Source organism: Rattus norvegicus, chromosome 17, assembly GCF_036323735.1.
Source record: "Rattus norvegicus strain BN/NHsdMcwi chromosome 17, GRCr8, whole genome shotgun sequence".
Lineage (NCBI taxonomy): Eukaryota > Metazoa > Chordata > Mammalia > Rodentia > Muridae > Rattus > Rattus norvegicus.
In genome coordinates this window covers 71,285,265-71,305,555 of record NC_086035.1, presented here as the reverse complement: position 1 = coordinate 71,305,555, position 20,291 = coordinate 71,285,265, and the positions used below count along the sequence as shown (strand labels likewise).

Sequence of the window (20,291 nt, the reverse complement as noted above, 5' to 3'; positions counted from 1 at the left end):
TTGAAACCACCAGCTTGGCCAAAGCCTCTGTGAAAACCAGCCACAGGGGAAGTGTGTCTAGGTAGATGTCCCTGCAGTAGGGTGGTCTGCTATCTGGGCCAGAAGAGGCAGGCAGGTTTTGCCCCATGCCCTCGAGGCCACTTCCTATCAACTTATCCACAGGTCTTCTCATCCATTAAAATTACTTCATTCCTTGTCTGCAGCTGGTCCTTCCCTGGGAGGAGCATCTTGCCTGAGGGCAAGTAGAGGGTGGGGAAGCCTCCTCCCTTTGCTCCAATCGCAGAAAAGGAGGGGGTTCCTGTGCCAGGGCAAGGCTACCTATAGCTCAGCCCTTCAACAGACACAGCCTCAGAGCCCAGCAGCAGCCTTGAGCACTGGAACAGAAACCCCAGGAGTGGTAGACTGACATCTGGTTGACACCGAGCTTGGAAGCTTTGTACCGAGAACACGGCCATGTCTCACGGGTTTACTAAGGAGCAGGTGGCTGAGTTACACCAAGCTTTCGATAGGGTTGACAAGAATAAGGATGGCCGTATCAACGTCCAGGAACTTGGAGACGTAATGAAGCAGATGGGTAAGAACATCCCAGAGAAGGACCTGAAAGCTCTCATCTCCAGGATAGACACAGATGGCGATGGCACCATTAGCTTTGAAGAATTCTTGACCGCCATGGAGAAGTATAAGAAAGGGAGCAAGGAGGAGCTGCAGGCTGTGTTCCGGGTCTTTGACCAGAATGGTGATGGGTACATCACGATGGACGAACTCAAGCAAGGCTTGTCCCAGATGGGTGAGACGCTGTCCGAGGAGGAGCTGAATGACATGATCCGTGTGGCTGATGCAGACCAAGATGGGAAGGTGAACTATGAGGAGTTTCTGAGAGTCTTCCTCGAGAAGTGAGAAGTGAGACTGCTGGATGCAAGCCCCGCCTCCTCAGCTGCCTGACTCTGACAGGCACTCGTGCCTTCTAGCGGGGCTCTGCTTTTGTGGTGGGGTTAAAAAAGAAGTCTGTGTTGGTGTGTGGGAAACTACCTCATGGATGAGGATGACGTTATTAGATCTGGATGCTGGGACATCCGGAGCTGCTCACTAAGTCTCCTCTCTGCCTGCTGAGACGCTGGTCAAAGGACGGTTTCTTTGGGTTGGTCTTTCCTCTCCCTCTTGCTGTGGAATGGGTGCTTCCTACCTCCCAGGGCTCTTATAATGGTTTAAATAAAAAGAATGCAAATTCTGTGTGCTCGGTGTTTAATTAAAGAGGAAAATCCTAAGGGCTTTCAAAAAAAAAATTTCTTTGGAGCTGCAATCACTTTCATAGAGCTGGGGAGAAAGCTGATCTGAGAAGCCCTTCTGTCTGTCTACTGCTGGTCTTCCCTAGTTCTCAACAAGGAGGAAAAGTGAGTATTGGTCTGTGATTGGGGGTGGTCAGATGGACAAAGTTGTTGTAGGACTAACTGCAACCCCCCAAAGGAAAAACATCCTCTTTCTCACACAGCCTGTCGTGTGTTAACCTTGAATAAAGAGGGCAAGAACTGTCTCTCTATTTGTGCCTCTGTGCATGCCTATACGTGCACAAGTCTGTTTGTGTGCATGTCTATGTCTGTGTAAGTCCGTCTGTGTGTATGTGCATGCCTGTCCATATTATTCATGGATATCCACATGGGTTTAGAGATGTATGCCTGCATGTGTGTATATGTGTACATGGAGCTGCATGCATGTATCCCTGTGTGTATCTGAATATATGTACATATTTCTGTGTTTGCACGGATTCTGTATCTGAAATAGATCATCCTTAAAGATATTTTAAAAAGATGAGTCTGGAGTAATGGGATCCACTGTACAAAAGTCACAGATGTGTAGCCAGATGAGGCGTGACCAGAGCACATATATGATGGGCAAAGGGATGGGAGTGAGAGAGGAAGTGGTGGCGGTTACACGCAGAAGGCAGACATACCCATACGGGTTTCCAAAGCTGAGAGCAGGGCATTTGCGTCCCCACAGGATAAAATACTGCTTGCTCAGACTTCTGACAGTGGCTCCCTCTTGGCCTTGTAAGACTCTGATAATCCTTTCAAGGATTCAGCTTCAGGGGTTCATTCCAGATAAAAGATGGAGGAGAAAAATGGAGGGCTGCCAGGGCGCCTCCCAGCCCAGTCCACATCCCAGGCAGGCAAGGTCACTACTGGTGAGGACACTGCTGTCCGGTTTTGAACACTACAGGAAGAGTTGTGCTTGCTGTTTAACAAGTCTGGGTTCCTCCTTCCTCCTTCATGAAATGGGATTTTCTCCTCTCCACCTCCCTCCCTCCCTCCCTCCCTCCCTCCTTTCCTCCCTCCAGCCTTCCCTTCTCTTCTTTCTCTCTCTTTCTTTCTTTCTTTCTTTCTTTCTTTCTTTCTTTCTTTCTTTCTTTCTTTCTTCCTCCCTCCCTCCCTCCCTCTCTCTCTCTCTCTCTCTCTCTCTCTCTCTCTCTCTCTCTCTCTCTCTCTCTCTCTCTCTCGAATGGAATTTAAGCTCAAATGACTGTCTCAGCCATGCCAAGTCAGTGGCTCTCATCCCGGCGAGGAGAGAGACAGAGACAGCTTCTCTGAAGAGCTATTGCAAAATGCTTCAGCCCAGCCAGTCCCTTCAGCCCCACATTCTGGCACACCTGTGCTGGGTGCACACCCCTGTGGGAGCCCACACCTGCTGTGGTGAGTGGTAGAGCCTGTCTGCTTCAGCCCAGTTTCAGCACAGAGCTCAGTGGAGGGAGGAAGGGTGTTCACTGAGGGAAGTCAGCCATGTCTGTGAGATTTTTTTTTTTTTTTGTTTTTTGTTTGTTTTTTTTTTTTTTTTCCGGAGCTGAGGACCGAACCCAGGGCCTTGCGCTTGCTAGGCAAGCGCTCTACCACTGAGCTAAATCCCCAACCCTGATTTTTTTTTTTTTTAAATTTCTCCATGGTGGGATTACTCTGAGGTTTCTTCAGTTTCTTTGGTCCTTATACACAGCTACCCTTGTTCCCCTCCAGTCTGTCTTCAGATATCTGGCCCCTTTGGTTACCTTCTAGCCTGCTGGGTGGAGTCCTGGTTTGTAGGGAAGGCCCAGGGCTGGAATGAGGTGAGGCCTGGTGGGTGCAATGGGTAAGAGAGATCCGGAAGCTGACTCTGGCTCCCTTCAGTGTGCTTTGGGGAGGGAAGTGCCAGGGGTAGAAGGGCAGGCAGGTGCTCTGGTGGAAGGATGAGGAGATAAGGTAGGGAAATGGGGCAGAGACAGCCTCAGGCTGATTGTCTAAAGTGGGGATTACACTCTGGTCCAAGAGGAAATACTGCAAGTTTTCTGGGGCAAGATAAAATTAAATATAAACAGACAAGATGGACCGCAGATGTACTTGTCGGGGAAAGGATTGTATAGTATGTAAGAAGCCTGGTTTTGATTCCCAGCATGGTGTAAAATCCCATGTGGTGGCATAAGTCTGTGAGCCTAACACTTGGGAAGCAGATGCAGGAGGATTAGAAGTTCAGAGTCATTCCTGGCTCAATAGTGACTTTCAGGCGGGCTTGGGCTACATGTGGCCGTTTCAAAATGATCAAAAGCAATAGAGAAAAGCTTTGTGTCCGTTCGGTTTTTGTTGAAAACCCTTGAGAACCTGCCGTTCCCAGGTTTTTGGCGTTGAATGTCCTTTCTGGCAGGAAGCTATCATGATTAACAGAGGGTCATTTGGAGTTTTGGATTGGGTGTCTCGTGTCTTTAAATCTATTTTGAAATCTTACTGATCCACGGGGTCTAAGCATCTGACAGCAACTGCTTGGGTCTAAGAGGGACAAAAAAATTGATTTTCTCTGAAAAAGTCTTTTCTGTGTGAATATTTTTGTCTAGTGCATGAGAATAATAAAGGTGAAATTCTGCGTGGCTGTTTCTTCAAGATTCCCCTTAGTGTTTTGTTTTCTGGTCTGGGTGTAGACTACCTACTTTAGACTAAAAATAATACCCGCGGGCCTTAGAAGATTAGAGATTACAGAGGGGTACTTAGACGAAAATCATCCTCCAGCCTAAGCCACACCTAGTGAGAATTAGATGGTATTTTTTTTGCTAACTATCTATGCTCACCCGGACCCTCACAGTAGGAAACCTAAGTGAATTCTCTAACTCTGAATCCACCACCTCTTGGATGACTGGGGATAAAAGAGCTTGGGTTTAATTAACTAGACATGTAATCTTTGCAAACTTTATAACTGCAGGGCTGGGAAGAATCAGGAAGAGACAAAGACATTACCTGGCTTCAATCAAGGCATTTCCTACAGCACCCAGCCAACAGCAGGAAATGTTCTCGCTCGGGTTATATCTAGTTTTTCTCTGCAACAGGGACCCAAGACCAAAACATTTTAACATGAATACGCATTGGAACTGAAATTCTTGGGTCTTGCAAGAAGAAGTCTTTGTCCCACAACCTACCCCATGCTGGACTTGAACCTGTGCACTGCCACATACTGTTCATTCAGTGCCGAAGATCAAAGCCGGAGTTCTATGCTCTCTAGCTAAACACTCTACCATTTATCATGTCATGTGTGTTAGGTAGGAGAAAACCTTTTCCCTTCTCAGCTTCAGGGATTAGCATTTACACATTAAATGGTTGGAAGACAGCTGAATCGGCAAGGCAACTTACTTTGCATCCATACAGAAGGGTCACGTAAAAGAAGTGAAAACCCAAAGAAATGTTTAGGCTTGAGAGCTTACATACCATCTTCAAAAAGGGCTGTAGATTATAGTAAAATGATAAGACATCACTGGGCCTCCGGGGCAGTAGATTGTGGGTAGGTGTGCCTGTGGAAGAGTCACTCATTAAGATATGTTTGTCAATCAAAGCCTACTCTTAGGCAGTCTGACCATGGAGTTGGATAGCCCGGGTTTTCAGACGAGCAATGGTGAGTGTTCCCTTACATGCCTGGAGTGACACACGAGTGGCCTAACAACATCCCTGCTATATTACGTTTGTAGGTAGATGCTAAGTACTAGTGAGTGTTTATGAGGAGCCCCTCAATTGCATAATACTACCTTGGGTGTGAGGGTATTAGTCAGTCTTCCATGACTGTAACAAAAGGTCTGTTGACAATCAATTCAATAGAGACAGTCAATGGTTTACATTGGTTTATAGTTTCAGAGTTTTTAGTCCTTGCTTTCTGAGTTACATCTCTGTGCATAGCAAAGCTAATTACCTTCCGGCAGCCCGGGAGCAAGTAACAAACTTGAGGAAAATGTGAGACCCCACCCCAGGGGCACACTCCCAATGATTTAATTTCCTTCCACCAAGTCCCACCTCTTAAATAGACAACCACCTCCCAATGGTGCCTTTGGGGCATGGATGTTTAGGGAAGATATTCAAGATCTCAACCATAAGAGAGTAGAAGTTGGGTGTGTACAAGGCTCTGGAGAGAGTTTGGGGTCTCAACATAGATCATTACTTAGGAGTTAATTTGACATCTGAGATCTCCAGCTTCCTCTGGGACATACCTGGGCTTGCTGCTGGAGTGGAGGTGGTGGTGGCTCGGTGGTGGCGGTGGTGGTGGTGGTGGTGGTGGTGGTGGTGGTGGTGGCGGGGCTATGAGCTCTGTTTGTACCTGCCAGCACTCTGGAGGTAGAGGTAGGAGAATCAAAGTCTGAGGTAAGTCTCAGCTACACAGTGTCTTCAAGGCCATCCTGGGCTGGAAAAAATAAAATCCTGTCTCGAAAAAAAAAAAAAAAATATATATATATATATATATATATATATATATATATATATATATATATATGAAATGATAAGATTTATCTTGGAGGACTTGTTTTTGACAGTGTTTGTAAATCTCTTTGAAGTTTTATTTATCCAGCTTAGAACTAGAATTTTGGTTTGAGTTTAGTAAACTATTTTAAGTGTAATCAACTCATCTAACCATCATAGCATGGCCGGACAGACTAAAGTTCTCCGGGTTTCGCTTCTTTGGTTTTTGTGCTTTGAATCTCAGATTTGGGAGAGCGGCTGCTTCCTTTTGGTTGACTTGTAGTCTCCTACCTTCCACTGCTGAACCCTGGAATTGCAGGTGTGTACTTACCCAGCCTACCCGGCTCGGAGTGACTCTCTTCATGTGCAGCTAGTTTTCAGCCTGCTTGGTCAGTAGTTGATGGTTCTCAGGGTCTTAGATCTGAATCACACACAGAGGCACCACTGACATTTAGCTGATCAGAACTGACCTTTTAACAGTCTACTGGAACTGTTCCCTTTGAAACATGAAACTTATTAAACCAAAACAAAATTTCCCCAGACCTTCCAAGTCACTAACTAGCAAACTGATTTAAGATGAACTATACCACGTGTCTGAAAGCTATGTCCTTAAATAACACGCGGTTTTCATTGGATTGCCCCAAGATTTTTTAATCCTCATTATAGGATTATAGGTGTGCTCCACCACACCTAGTTTATGCAGACTTGAGAACCCAGGGTTTTGCCTATGCTAGGCAAACACTCTACCATCTAACCGAGTGTCTACCCCTCGTGTCTACATCCATTCTTGACAGTCCTGGGGACCCCATCCCTATTCAAAGTCCCTGTTTTACCTCTCCTCCCCTCAGCCTTTCCAAGCAGGGTCTGGCACTGTTCTTTCCAGAACTCCAGATAAGGAACTGAGCCTAGCCTAGATGGGGAACTCTCCAGCATGTTTGCTGAAAGGCACAGCCTTTTCAGTGCATGTACTATTACAGCAGGCTGACCTGGGTTCCAGGACCTACAGGCACTCTCTCTGGTCTCTAGGAGGGATGGTTTTTATAATGTCGTCAAGGTAAAAAGGGATTGAAACATGGCTGCACTCAATAAGAAGGAGCATTTCAGGTGAGGCTGGAGAGAGGAGCTTCTTTCTTGGACTCTGTTGCCTGAGAACCATGACTATGTAGCCCTCCATTTCCAGCCAGTCATCCCTTAGTTTAGAAATGGGGAGATTCTACACTATGTGGGCTAGATAAAATGTAGACGTTGGACCAGCAGGGTGTGGTTGTGCGAGCCTGAATTCCAGCACACTGGTGGTTGAGGCAGGATGACTGAGAATCTGGGATTAGCCAGAGAGGACACAGAGGAAGGAGTATCTAAAACATTATAAAAAAAAATCCGGGGGCTGGGGGTGGGCAGCCAGCTGGCCCAGCTGGCAAAGACGCTTGACAGCCAGCCTGAAGACCTGAGGTAGAGTCCTGGGATCTAGAGTGTGAAGAGGGAGAGCAGGCTCCTTCAATTCATCCTCTGTCCTCCATACACAAGCCCTGACACGGGATGCTATCTCAATAAACACATGTGAAATACACACACACACATGTAATAACTCATACAGACTGGACTCCTTGGACCTATTGATAGGATTTTAGGCTGCAACGTCTTCATTTCCCACCTGTGAAATTCTTTACGCACGTGTGTGTGTGTGTGTGTGTGTGTGTGTGTGTGTGTGTGTGTGTGTGTGTGTGTGTTGTGTATTGTGAGGCTGTGAACCGACCTGAGGAACTGTGTGCAGAAGCCAGAGGAGGCTATCGGGAATCCTCACCTTTTATTTTCCATCTTGCCCCTCTGAGATGGAGTTTCTCACTGAATGAGAAGCTCTTTCTCCTTCTCCTTCTCTTTCTCCTTCTCCTTCTCCTTCTCCTTCTCCTTCTCCTTCTCCTTCTCCTTCTCCTTCTCCTCCTCCTCCTCCTCCTCCTCCTCCTCCTCCTCCTCCTCCTCTTTCTCTTCCTCTTCTTCCTCCTCCTCCTCATCCTCCTTCTTCTTCAGCTAGGCCAGCAGCCAGCAGGCCCCAGTGACCTTGTCTCCGCCATCCTTAATGCAAAGGCTGCAGGCCTGAGGGGGATCATGGTCAACCTTTGATCCTGGAATGTTAACTGTGGGTCTTCATAGTTGGGTGGCAAGCACTGTTAACTGTTGAGACACCTCTCCAGCCTTCAAATTATTAATATTAATATTTTATCTTATTTGCGTGTGCGCATGTGCGTGCGAGTGCACCACGTGTGTGCAGGTGCCTGTGGGGGCCAACAGAGGATGAAGGATCCCCCTGAAGATGGAGTTACTGTGAGCCACTCACTGTGGGTGGTGGTGGTGGTTGGGATTCAGTTGAGCTCTGTTCCTCTGGAATAGCAGTAAGCAGTATAACCAGAGTGATCTTTCCAGCCCCTCACTCCTAGTAGATGTTCTAGAGTCTCAGAACCAATCTAGATATTCTTTCCTATTTTCTCTGATATTGGAAGGTCATTAAACATGGCTCTCAATTCAGTAAGATCAGACTCAGTTGTCCTGTAGGGGGCGAAGACGGAGTCTGTCTTAGTGACTCCACCCTGCTCAGCCCACAGATGACCTCACCTTGCCCCTCCCTGGGTTTCTTTCTCTCTGGCTTGAGGACGATCTGGGAACGGCTCCAAAGGCCACTTTCGCAAGCAAGTTCTTGCGTATCTACAGGTGTTTACTATCTCCAGGGAGGTACAGCTGCTCCCTTACACCAGGTGCTCCCTCACACCAGGTGCTCCCATCTCTACACTGGGGGTGGGTGGCAGCTTCTCATTTCAGCGCTGCCTTTCCCAGTATTTACACCATTGTGCTACACTGACTTAACAGCCTACCATCAGCCTCGGTGGTCAGGAGAAGAAATCTGAAGTTCTCAAGTCTCAACAAAGCTGTTCCCTAGCTGGCGACTTTGAGTAAGACTGTAAGACTCTCATGCCTCAGTTTACTCAGCTGTAAAATGGGATAGAAGTCATCAGTCTTAATGTTGTGAGGACAGCGGGAGGGGTTGAAGACCCATCCTTATGGAGTATATAGAAACACCCAGAAGCTTTTGAAAAAAATGCCACCCATGTGCCCACCCCTAAGCTGCCTCCCCCAAACAGTGGGTATAGGGAGAGGCCTGGGTGTGGCTGTCTTTTTTTTTTTAAGGCGCTTGCTCAGCCAAGATTGAGAAGGCAAGATTAAGAACCTCTGCTCTAACTTGCCTTTGGAAACTGTGACTATACAAGGCACTCCCCACTCCCAGCCTCTGTTTTGGTCCCCCAGGCAAATTGCCTCCAAGGGGAGGGGAAGATACTAGGGGGCAAGCATTGAGCTCCATGGATCTCCACTAGTGGGAGGTCTGTGGGTTGGCCAAATATGCTTAAATCACTTTGGGAACGCAGGGTGCTGCACTGGTGGCCTATTGCTGAAGCCCACTCACCGTGACCTGGAGACAGGTTTCTGCCTGGTGTTTCTGCCAATGCCAGAGCTCTGTCCTCCTATCCCGCTGACTTTCCATCTAAACGGGCGCGACTCTCCATGCTCCCATGGAGCCACATTCAGCCTTATTTCCCTTTGAAATTGGAGCCCTGTATCATGACAGTGTGGGCAGTGTTGCTGGTCCTCATTCATCCATTCAGTCATCCCACAAGTGATTTCCTGGGTGCTCCCCATTCTCATGGGGCTTGGAGGAAGGTCCTACACACACCTGCGTGCCTTGCCAGGGAGACGAGATGAGCTGTAGCCATGAAGCAACGCATACAGAGGGAGGCGAGTATCTGGTTAAGGAGTCCAGGCAGAGGAGATGGCTCACCAGAGAGCAGAGACTTGGAGGAGGCGACACCACTCCTGGGCAGTAGAGGTGGGGTAGTTTTTACCAGGCACGGGGCGTTCTTGGCAGGGTCCTGGATGTGTAAAAACAAACAAACAGCTCTGTGTGTGTGGTGGTGGTGGGGTTACAGACCCGGAGAGATGCAGGTGTCAAAGGTAGAAACTACTGCAGAGGGTCTCCATGGTGAGACAAAGGAGGATGGAGTTGTTAAATCTCGGTAGAGCCATTCTCTGGCTCTGTAACCTTGTGCAGGTCAGTGACACTCATGTGCCTCAGTTTACTCAAATCTAAAACAAAGGATACAAATCACAGCCGTCTTGACTTCAAGCAAAATGAAGACAGGACACACACACACACACACACACACACACACACACTCTGCCATGTCTCGGTGCTGTGAGGCGAGATGTCTCAGCCGTTATAGAAATAGAATTCAAATTTGTAAGCTGACTAAGTAAGAAGCATATCAGCCACATCTCTATGTTCCTCATCTTTCTGACAAAATACAGAAAAGAAGCAATGTGAGGGACCGAAGGGGGGTTGGGCTCAGGCTTTAGGAGGGTTTCTGTTCACTCTGGAGGGGAGGACAAGAGAAGATTCTCGAAAGCGGTAAGAGCCTAAGGCAGAACATGGCACCAGAGAATGCAGGTGGGAAGCCCAGGGGTGTGTAAACCTCCAAAGGCCCGTCCCTTAAGCTTTACCTTCTAAAGGCTCCCCAACTTTCAAAATAATGCTAGAAATTAAAAGACTGGGGTTCAGAACCTCCTCTTTGGTGGATGGTCTAGATTTAAGCCACTGTAAGTATACTACTGTCATAGGGCTATATTGTCAGGCCTCAGATGAGGCTTTAAAAATGCCTTTGTATTACATTTACTTATTCCATGTGTGTGTGTGTGTGTGTGTGTGTGTGTGTGTGTGTGTGTGAACATATGTGCCACAGAGCTCATGTGGGGGTCTGAGAACGACTGGGAAGAATGAGTTTTCTCTTTCCGTGGGTCCCGAGGATCTAACCCAGGTCGTCAGGATTGGCAGTAAGCAACTTTAACCCCCGAGCCCTTTTGCTAGCCCTCAGATGAAGTTTTTAATCAGAGGAGATCACCTTTGTGCTTCAGGGAAATGATTCAAGACGGAGGTTTGAGGTTTGGGATGAAGTAAGTAGGCGTGAAGACCCACCCTGGGGGCGGGGGACGATGAATGTGGTCACTGGAGTCTGAGCAGGTGAGCACCCCCTGGGGGCTAGAGGAAGCAGAATGTGAAGTCAGCCCCGGGAAGATCTGGTTTCGTAATCTGTGGCTATGAGTGTTGAGAGCTGAGTCAGAGGAAGGGCTTCTAGGAATGGGCAGATTGAATAATCCTCCATGCCTAAACCTTTGGAGTTTGGGAGGAGGTGAGTGGTGTGAACGCACCAGGCTGAGCCTCACCCCTGCACCCACCCAAAGTCCTGTGAAGTGTCCCTGCTGTGCTGGCCATCCTGGTGGCTAACATGAGGCCATGTGGCCTCTTGCCTCAACCGATGGTGAAAGCCCAGTAGAGTTCTCAGAGTCCTGTAGCTACTGAGAAGCTCGGTTCAGCTTTTTGATAGAAGCAGGGCAGAATGTGCTCTTTCTGAGCATTGAGTCAAGCCCGGGATTTCTCTGGTGTCTGGACAATGTTGGCCAAGAGCTGGGAGCGTGGGCGGTACGTGTTCCTCATACTCAGCTCAGAGAATGTGGCTATGGGGGCCAGCCCGCCTCATCTCTCCCTCAAACCTAGGGCTTTCTACCTCTCTGTCACATCGGAACTGAGGCAAGTTCTGAATACCACACTTTCTCCCTCCCCTAAGCTAACATCTTTAGAGGGAAAAGGGAATTTCTGAGATGCTGCCCACAACTGTTCTGTGGCAGGCCTACAGAAGAGAGATAAGATTAGGGAGATTTCACAAACTTAAGGATAGAAAGGGATGCTCGGCCCAGAGAGGAAGCCCAGTGTGGGAGGGGCAGCGAGCTCTCCCCTTTCTTCCTCCCTCTCTGCCTTCTCTCTGCATTGTTTTTCTTCCTTTATCAAAGACTCGCCACTACCATTAAAGACGGCCAGTCTGGTCTATCAAGAAGAGTGCTTGGCCCAGCCCTGGATTTCAGGAAGAACTCTCTCCACGGGGATACAGAAGAAATAACTGGAGCTAGGGAAAACTACCACGATACTGCTCTTGGGCTGTTGGAGGCTTTGGGTGGTTCCAGGTTGGCCTTGAACTTGTTATACAGTCAAGGGTGACTTCGAGCTCCCCACCTCTGTCTCTTAAGTACTGGGACGAATGTACCACCATGCCTAGTTTATGTCGTACTGGGGATTGTACCCAGGGCCTCGTGTATGCCACGCAACACTCCAGCAACTGAACTATGCAACTCCAGCCCCTTGGCTGGTTTTTTAAAACATCCAGTAACTTTAGAAACCCATTGTGCATTGTGGGCTTAGGGGAGACTGGATTTTCTTGGAGATCTGGGGCTATACTACACCTTATTTCTAAGCTGTCTAGAAGGGAAGTAGACCAAGCAGATCGGTGGTGACTCTGAGGAGAACCTCTGGTTGCATGTAGGTGGAGCAGGGGTTACACTGCCTTTAAGCTACCTAATCCCTTTTCAAGCTCATTGAAATTCTAGGCTGAAATGACTGTTATGAATGGTATCCGGAGGGCTTGTAAAAGATGTTCCTCTTTTCCAGTGTGATTATCAAGGCAGGTTTGTACCTAGCAGTGCAGCCACACCCTTCTGGGTTGGTCTTGTTTGGGGAGAGGCCAGCCAGCCCGACCATCTGGAGGGATCTCAACCAGGCTGGCTCAGAGCACTGAGAGCTAAGTCATCAGGAGGGGAGAGGGTGGGGTGCTCCCCATGCCTTGGGGGTTCTCTGTTTTAACCGGCCTCACCACCAGGCTCCTTCTCTCAAAGATCTGAGTAAATGTCAGTCCCTCAGATACTTAACTCTGCCAGGGCCTCCTTCTCTGCCCTTTTTTTTTCTTGTTTCTCTCTGACTTTGTCACTCCCACTAGCACATGAGCAATGGCAGCAACGGGACAGCTTGTCTTTGCTTGGTCAGCTTATCCCAACACCCAAGATTCCACTTTGTTTGACAAACAACTTGGAGATTCCCTTTGCTCTCCTTTTGGGCACAAGTGGTTCTTCTGAGACTGTCAAGACAAGAATGACCAGAAATCTTACTGTGTGCATAGCAGTGGCAGATTCGGCTAGCCCAGAGAAGACCTGCTCAACAGTAATGGAACCGAACGAAGAGTCTTTGGAAGCAATTCCTACCTGCTTCCGGTAGCCTGCAGACTAACGTTAGGGCTGGTTGTGGAAGCTTCTTTGGTATACTAAGCACAAAGACAGGGGTATGTGGTCCTTTGGGAGATGGATAGGTAGGAGAGAACATGCAGAGGGTCTCTCATCCACGCCATGGAGGGACTCAAATATCCGTCCTTCTTCTGAGATGTATAGACTATTTGAAGAGCCTTGTTTTCCTGGAAATAATGTTTGCTTTAATTCTCAACATGGAGTTGAGTCTTTGCAACTATTATAGTTTCTCGGACACATTCTTCTTCCCAGTTAATGGATGTTAGGATGGGATTTTTGTAACCGAAAGCAGTAGGTTCACCTTTCAATGAACACAAAGTCAAAGTTCTGCACAGTAGAAAAGTAGAGACTTTTGCAGGAGGTAAGTAGAGCTGGGGGCCTGTTTCCGAAGAAATTTTCTCTCTCACCACATTATGTAGTCGAGGCTGCCAAATGCTCTGTGTACCTGAAGATGACCTTGAAGGTCAGATCCTCTCACCTCTAACTTCCTAGGAGACCAGTCATAAGTCACCAGGCCTGGTTTATGTGGCATTGGGGACTGGACCCAGCCAGCATTTTGTGCATGCTACCAACAGAGTTCTATCCCCAACTGCTATTCACAACAGCTATACTGTGTACTCTTTCCATTGAGACTGGAAAGTCCACATCGGCTTTGAGAAAATTCAAGATGCCTTTAAACACCACTTAGTGGAATTCTCACACTTGAGAATTTAGCAAAAACAAAACAAAAAGCATGAAGAGTTTTCAGATGCAGGGAATCTTTATCAAAATCATGTGTTTGTCTAAGACATTGGACACTTACTTTCCTTGCTACATGGTTGCTCTGTTCTTTCTTGCATAGCATCCACCCTTCCCTTGTGTAGCTGAGGACCCAGCCACAGCTCCACCATGTGCCCCTTGATCCGTTGCACCAAGGGTCCAGGCTGGTGTGGGCAGGAAGGTAACAGAAGGGAGTGACGAGAAAGGGAAATATTGGTTAGAGGTGGAATTCGGATGAGGTGTCACCTGCCAACTTGAGTACAGGAACCAGTAACCCACAGTGCCCAGGACTTGATACACTCCAATAAACACTTCTCATGTCCTAGTGCAAAGATTCCCAGAGAATGGGGTTGGGGGGACAAGTATGTGGCATATTATGTATGCCATGCAATTTAGGCAATCGAGTGTGTTCCTTCATCCACACTAGTTTCAAGATAGCTGGATCACCACCATTACTAGCATGAACAAACTGGTCATGTCATATGTTCGGGTTCATGTTGCCTAGACCCTCTCTGGTCCAGATAAGGTGGATGATGATGGCCTCATCCCCTGTGATAGATCATTCTTTATGTGAGGGTGCAGATGGCGGGATAGATATTTATTCTGAGATTCTTTACAAACGACTTTGTGGTTCTCATCTTTCTGGTAGTGAGACTCCCAGAGGGTCTCTACATCTCATCTGCTACATTTTAGAGTCTCTTAGTCCATTTGATGCCACTATCACAAAGTACACGTGTGACAGGTACCATATAAAGATGAGAGGCTTCTTCCACTCAAACATTTGATGGTTGAAAAGGTCATGCCAGGCAGCCATTTCTGGTCAAGGCCTTGTGCCCTCTATCATAGTACGGTGGGTGGCGTTGTGTGGTGGGACTCTGAGAAAGCAGTTAGGGATGCCTAAGGAACATTTTGTGAGGTGGCTTTGTTTCATAACAACTCACACTCAGCAACTAATCCAATCCCAAGAGACATAACCCTCTTCTCTAGGATGTGTATTAATTCCTACTTCCAATAGTAGCCCTTGAGCAAATTGGGTCTGAGGGTTTTGGGGTTTGGTTTTGTTTTCTGTATATAAGTGGCATGTGTACATGTGTATGTATGTGTTGGCGTGTATACAAGCCCACATGTATATGGAGGCCTGAAGTTGATGTCAGGTATGTTCCCCATTGCTCTCTACCGTATTTACTGAAGTAGACCTCTCACTGAACCTTGGTCTCATGGTTAGCCAGCTTACCTTAGGAATCCTACATCTGTTTTTCAAGTGTTGGGATTATAGGAAGTTCCCAAGCCTACCTAGTTCTACGCAGGTTCTGGATTTCCAAATTCTGGTCCTCACACAGCTGTACTGCAAAAACTCTGATCACTGGCCTGCTAGTTATCTCCACCTTTTAAAGGGCTCATCACCTCTCCATATCATTACATTGGGGCCAGGCTTTTACCATAGGAGCTCTGGGGCATAAACTATATCTAGACCATAGTAGAAATTACAGCATCAACTTCCTACAGCCAAACAGGATTCTAGCCCGCGCTGATGGAAAATTTTCACATATGGGAGCCTGGGTGGAGGCTAGTTACCTCTGTGGGGCTGCTCCACTTCTTTCTCTAGGTTTTCCATGAGGCAGAAGGGGATTTCCTATCAGGAACCACTATGGTATCTGTCTCAGCCAGCAGTAGGGGATTTTGGAAACAGGGTCCTTTATCTCTCTCGAAACACAATGCTGGTCTCTTGTTCTATGGGCTGGCTGTGGAAAAAAAAATAAAGGTCATTTAAAGCACCTATACTTGTAGACCAGGGAATTGTGGGTTTTGTGTGTGTTATAATTATTTCAGGAAAGTGCCAAGAGCAGCTGAGAAGGAGACATGGGGTTTGCAATCAAGATGGCAACCCTGGAAAGACTGCAGAGTTGTTCAGATGCAGCGTTCTCCAAAACTGGGGACCCATTCCCCTAGTGGCATCTAAGGCAATTTGAGGGCTCATGTGGGCAAACAAAAGATGAGTGAGGATCTTCAGAATGAAACCAGCAAAGGTAGCCAAAATCTCATTACCGTGGCTTTGCCTGCAGTAGGCTATTGTTACTCTTTTCTTCTATTTTTAAGCAAAGGAAACTGGCTTTCCACTTAATAACAATGGCATTCAGCATTCTTTTAAAATACACTTCTTAAAAACGGGAAGTGTAGACAGAAAATGTCAAGGAGATAATGTGTTTTAAAGGTGAAAGTGTGATTGTGTTACACCAATGACTGAGCTTTTGAAAATAACCTTTCCAAATCTCTCATGGTATTGAGAAAGGTCAAGGCTAGGGCCACAGAAGGAGGACTGAGGGTGGCTGGCCAGGGCCTCCTGGAGAGAGACAGGGTATAAACGAAGTGGGACAGCTAAGGTCATGAGTTCCCCACTTCTGATCTTAGTCCTTCACACTTGTACCTCAACTTAGCTCCTGGAGAGGAAGGTGGCTTCTCAAATGGGGCACAGATGCTACTTGCTTCCCATCCATTGTTCAAATCCAGGTAAGAGGCCATGATCTGTATCAGTAGCATGAGAATGGCCCCAGCTACAGAAGGGACTTCACGAAGCTTCTATTTCAAACTTTCTGATTCATTTCACCAAAGCTTTCCCAGAATTCCTTAGTGCCTCAAAATTGCTTTTTTTTTTTTTTTTTTTTTTTTTTTTGCTCATCAAAAAAGGTACAACAGACCACTTTTTTTTTTTATCTGTAATCTGCCAATTTTCAGCATACCCAAGGGGACTCAAGGACAAACGGCCTTTGGGGCTTGACACTGTTTGGCCTGAATAAAAAAGGAGAGATGCTTTTGTCCTTGAGGTCCAGTGAAATTTGATTTGAAGAACAATTTAATGAACATAAGAACCTGGGGTAGATATCAGTCACTCTCAACAGCAGCTGAGTCATCCGGTGATCTGCGTGGGTTCTCAAGGCAGGTGACTGGAATAATGCCTGCTATAGTCTTATTGTGGAGGTGGCTGGGGAGATCTTTCAGTCAATAAAGTGCTGGCCCTGCAAGTAGGAAGACCTGAGTTCAGTCCCCAGCAACTGTGTAGGTAAAAGCCTGAGTGTGATGGTGTGCACCCATAACTATGCTGGAAAGGTAGACAAATGGGTACCTGGGCTCAATGCCCCAAAGAGAGAACCTGTCTCAAAAATCAAGGTGGGTGGTTATAAAGAACAAACAGCTATGGTTGTTTGCTTGAATATGCTCTCTCTCTCTCTCTCTCTCTCTCTCTCTCTCTCTCTCTCACACACACACACACACACACACACACACACACACACACACACTCCTATCCTGTGAAGGTATAGGAGGGTGTGATTTTTTTCCATAGCTAGTCCTTCTCTCTGCATCTTATTTTTTGCAGGTGTGAGGGCGTGTACGGATGTAGATAAGACAGGGTATGGGTTCCTCAGGGCCTCAACAGACCTTTGTAGAGGACTAATAGCCACTCGATGTGTGAGGCCAACATACTTCTGAACTCCTGAGCCTAGGACCAAGTGAACTGCAAGCTTTCTCAGAGGGATCCTGAAGGACAGGCAAACAGGGGGGCCATGACCATCCCTGAAGGCCTATGATCTTCAGATCACGGGAGTCTACAGTCAAGCCAATGATTTAGTCCATGTTTAGTTGTATGGATTAATATCTCTATGGAAGAGGTCTCTTGGTTAGGGAGGTGGGAGCAGGAAGGGTGTGTGAAGTAGAGTGGAATCAGTGAGCCTGAAGAGTAGATAAAACAGAACATTCCTGATCTGGAAGGTCCAGCATATAAGAAAGGGGACTTGATTGAAATCCTTGCTGCCTCACCATTTTTCATGGCACTTGAATAGTCAAAGAGTTTTGCTTACGTTTTCGTGAGTTCCCTTAGTTTTGTTTATACAATTCCCTCCTTCAGCTATTAAACATATCAGCATTTGGTGTGCCTTAAAAAAATTCAAATAGGGTCTGGTGAGATTGCTCAGTGGATAAGGGCGCCCATTGACAAACCTGATGATCTCAGTTCAATTACTGGGACCCACGTGGTGGAGGAGGGAACCAGCTCCTGAGAGTTGACCACTTACTGCTGTGCATGTGTACCCTGCCTCAGGAAATAATTATTTACACAATAAGAAGCAATAAATAATAAGCAAAGACGAATGTCAAGGATATCGCACTGAGAAGACCCTCTTCCGTCTTCCCACATGGCCATGTGGCTGACACCTGCATGATGAGAGATACTTTGCATTGTTTTTGTGCATTGTGGGTTAGGAGGACTGGAGCGATTCACTTTTGGAGAGAGGTAGGCAGCAAAGAGGCAGAAAGGGGAGTTGGGGGGGTGAGAAGGGGGCAGGGAAAAAGAGTCTCTCTCTAACAGGTAGCCAACTTGGCTTCAGTAGCTGACTTGACACACAACTGAGTTTATTGCGTTCACCAGATTGGCCTGTGAGTGTGTCAGAGGGCCATTTTCTTTATTGCTAATTGATGTGGGTGGGCCCAGCACACTTTGGGTAATACCATCTCTGGGCAGGGGGGTCTGGGATGTATAAGAAAGGTAGCCAGAGGGAGCAAGTCACGAAGCAACATTCCTCTACTCCCCGCTTCAGTACCTGCTTCTAGGTTCCTGTCTTGAGTTCTTGCCCTGACTTCCTTTCGTGATGGACTGTAAACTATATGCTGAAATAGACCCTCTCCTCTTTAAGTTGCCTTGGTCACAGCAATAGAAAATAAGCCAGGGACATCCACTTGGCAGGACTCAGAGGCAGACCTCCTGCCTCTTAGGAGCTGTACGTTCAGGGACAAACTGACTTTCTTCAAGGTCTGCCCCCATTATAACATGAAAACAGAATGGTTGGGAAATTTTAGCGCGGGTTAGTTGCCTGTGTTTCCTAAGACATAGGATTTGGCTACAGAGGATTTGGGCCTCAGGCTTTAGGCCATGAGCAACACCCAGCAGATATGTGGCCTGTTCCCCTGTTCCGTGTCTCAGGTGACTAGGCCTCTGTCTCATCCTGAATTTTACTTCTTATTCATTTCCTCTCATTCAGCCTGGATATTAGGGGACTTTCTACAGTTCCGCCCCCACAGGTACCACAGTCTGGTATGGTCTTTAGGATGTATATCTAACCAACACCATGAAAGCTTGGTGGCTAAAAGTAATGGGAAATGCACTGTTTATCTAAGGCAATTTAGATCAGTTCCATTCTGTCTTAGTTTGGGCATATTCAATCACCACACATTTCAACAGCTTCCATAAGCAGCTGAGACACCAGCACATGGGGTGACACTGGCCCCAAGGCTTGACTGGGCCTCCTCATGGACTGTCTGCTAAAGGCCTTGGCTTCTCCTAACATAGACCTGTCTATAAGGCAGCTCGAGTGTCTTCGGTGACACAAAGGTTTCCTTCAAAATAGAGAATTAAAACATTAAAACAAGAATATCAACTTTTTTTTTTTTTTAATGATCTGGCTTCAGGAATCATACTGTCAGTTCACCATGTGCTACTGGCCTTATTCAAATGTGTTAGCCCCAGTGCATTGTGGATATGCATACGTCTCAAGATACGGGATCCTTGGGGGTGGGGCATTGTGAAGGCTGGCTGTGCAGGGTCATCTCAGATATAAAAAGTTAAGTCTCTAATCAGCTTGCTATTTATGATATAAAGCCCTGTTGAAGCTACAGCTAAAAAGTCATACAGCCTTCGCCATTTGTTCAGGGAGCAACTCTGAATGCATTCGCTACGTCAGGAAAAATATGGAGTTGGAGATTCAGAAAGTAGATCAGTAGAAGCAAAGCCTCACCTGAGAAGAAAGATCAATGGAAGACCATGACAGGGTGAGACTGGACCAGCATAGGCAGTGACCAGCTCTGCAGAGCAAGCACTCAGGGAATGTTGTTTCAGAGAGAAAGGCTCAGCTGGGTGCCGAGGGAAGGGCAGGAGCTCACTGGCCAGTGGGAAGTGGAGAAGACACATAGATGGTTTTCCAGGCTGGAGCGACAGAAGGAGAAAAACGATAGGACCATTACCACCCTGCCCCGAGCCTTGCTGGAGTTACCCACCTCTAACTCTAGAATCATCTCAAACAATAAATTCCTCATCCTGTGAAGCAGGCAGCTGCCCTTGTCTGTTATGGCAAACGAGAAGTTCATCAGAAAGCCCTGGAGCGATTCCACGGTGTTGGGCCTGCCGCCTGTCATGTTAGCACAGTGGGGGATGACAGAAACAGTTTCCATGGTGGAAATGACTGTCTCATGTCCTTGGCTCGAGGCAAATGTAGTTCCATCATTTGGGACCCCTCCCCACTTGCCCTCAGAGAGGGAGTGTGTGCGTGTGTATTTATAGGCACAGGTATTATTTCCCTTTGTTTTGGAAGAGGCCTCTGCTGGCTGGGATCACTGGAGGTCTGAAAAGAACACGAGGCGATCACAGGCCCCCTGGGTCTAGAGAGTTGAAAAGCTGTTTTGGGTTTCAGCCACCTCAGAGATGCATTTCTACATGCCTTTGCTTGGATGGAAGAATGACATGTGCTCTCGTTCTAATGTTTAATCTGTGAGTATCGCAAGGCTTGCCCTGTGGCCTGCTTCCTTGCTGCCTTAGCTTATATGTCCTGTCAGGACAGTATCTCCAGTAAACATCTTCCTTCTGACCTGTGTACTGAG

At 47.2% G+C, this 20,291-nt stretch overlaps 1 protein-coding gene and 2 long non-coding RNA genes across 3 annotated transcripts; 2 read left to right on the top strand and 1 right to left on the bottom strand.

The window, feature by feature from the left end:
- The first annotated feature begins 310 nt into the window (after positions 1-310).
- Positions 311-1,230, top strand: Calml5 (calmodulin-like 5). Its single transcript, NM_001400752.1, has one exon. It carries the CDS (start codon positions 454-456, stop codon positions 895-897), a length of 444 nt encoding a protein of 147 aa, NP_001387681.1. The 5' UTR covers positions 311-453; the 3' UTR covers positions 898-1,230.
- Positions 1,231-2,176: 946 nt separating this feature from the next.
- On the top strand, positions 2,177-4,617 carry LOC103694125 (uncharacterized). Its single transcript, XR_596842.3, has 2 exons — positions 2,177-2,684; positions 4,210-4,617. It is a non-coding gene; the product is annotated as an uncharacterized LOC103694125 (long non-coding RNA).
- Positions 4,618-5,101: 484 nt separating this feature from the next.
- Positions 5,102-6,218, bottom strand: LOC134482594 (uncharacterized). Its single transcript, XR_010058958.1, has 2 exons — positions 6,058-6,218; positions 5,102-5,687 (listed from the first exon to the last, which is right to left on the bottom strand). It is a non-coding gene; the product is annotated as an uncharacterized LOC134482594 (long non-coding RNA).
- Positions 6,219-20,291: the final 14,073 nt, after the last annotated feature.

Coding starts and splice junctions, on each gene's coding strand:
- Calml5 (NM_001400752.1), top strand. CDS start 454: ATGTCTCACGGGTTTACTAAGGAGCAGGTGGCTGAGTTACACCAAGCT.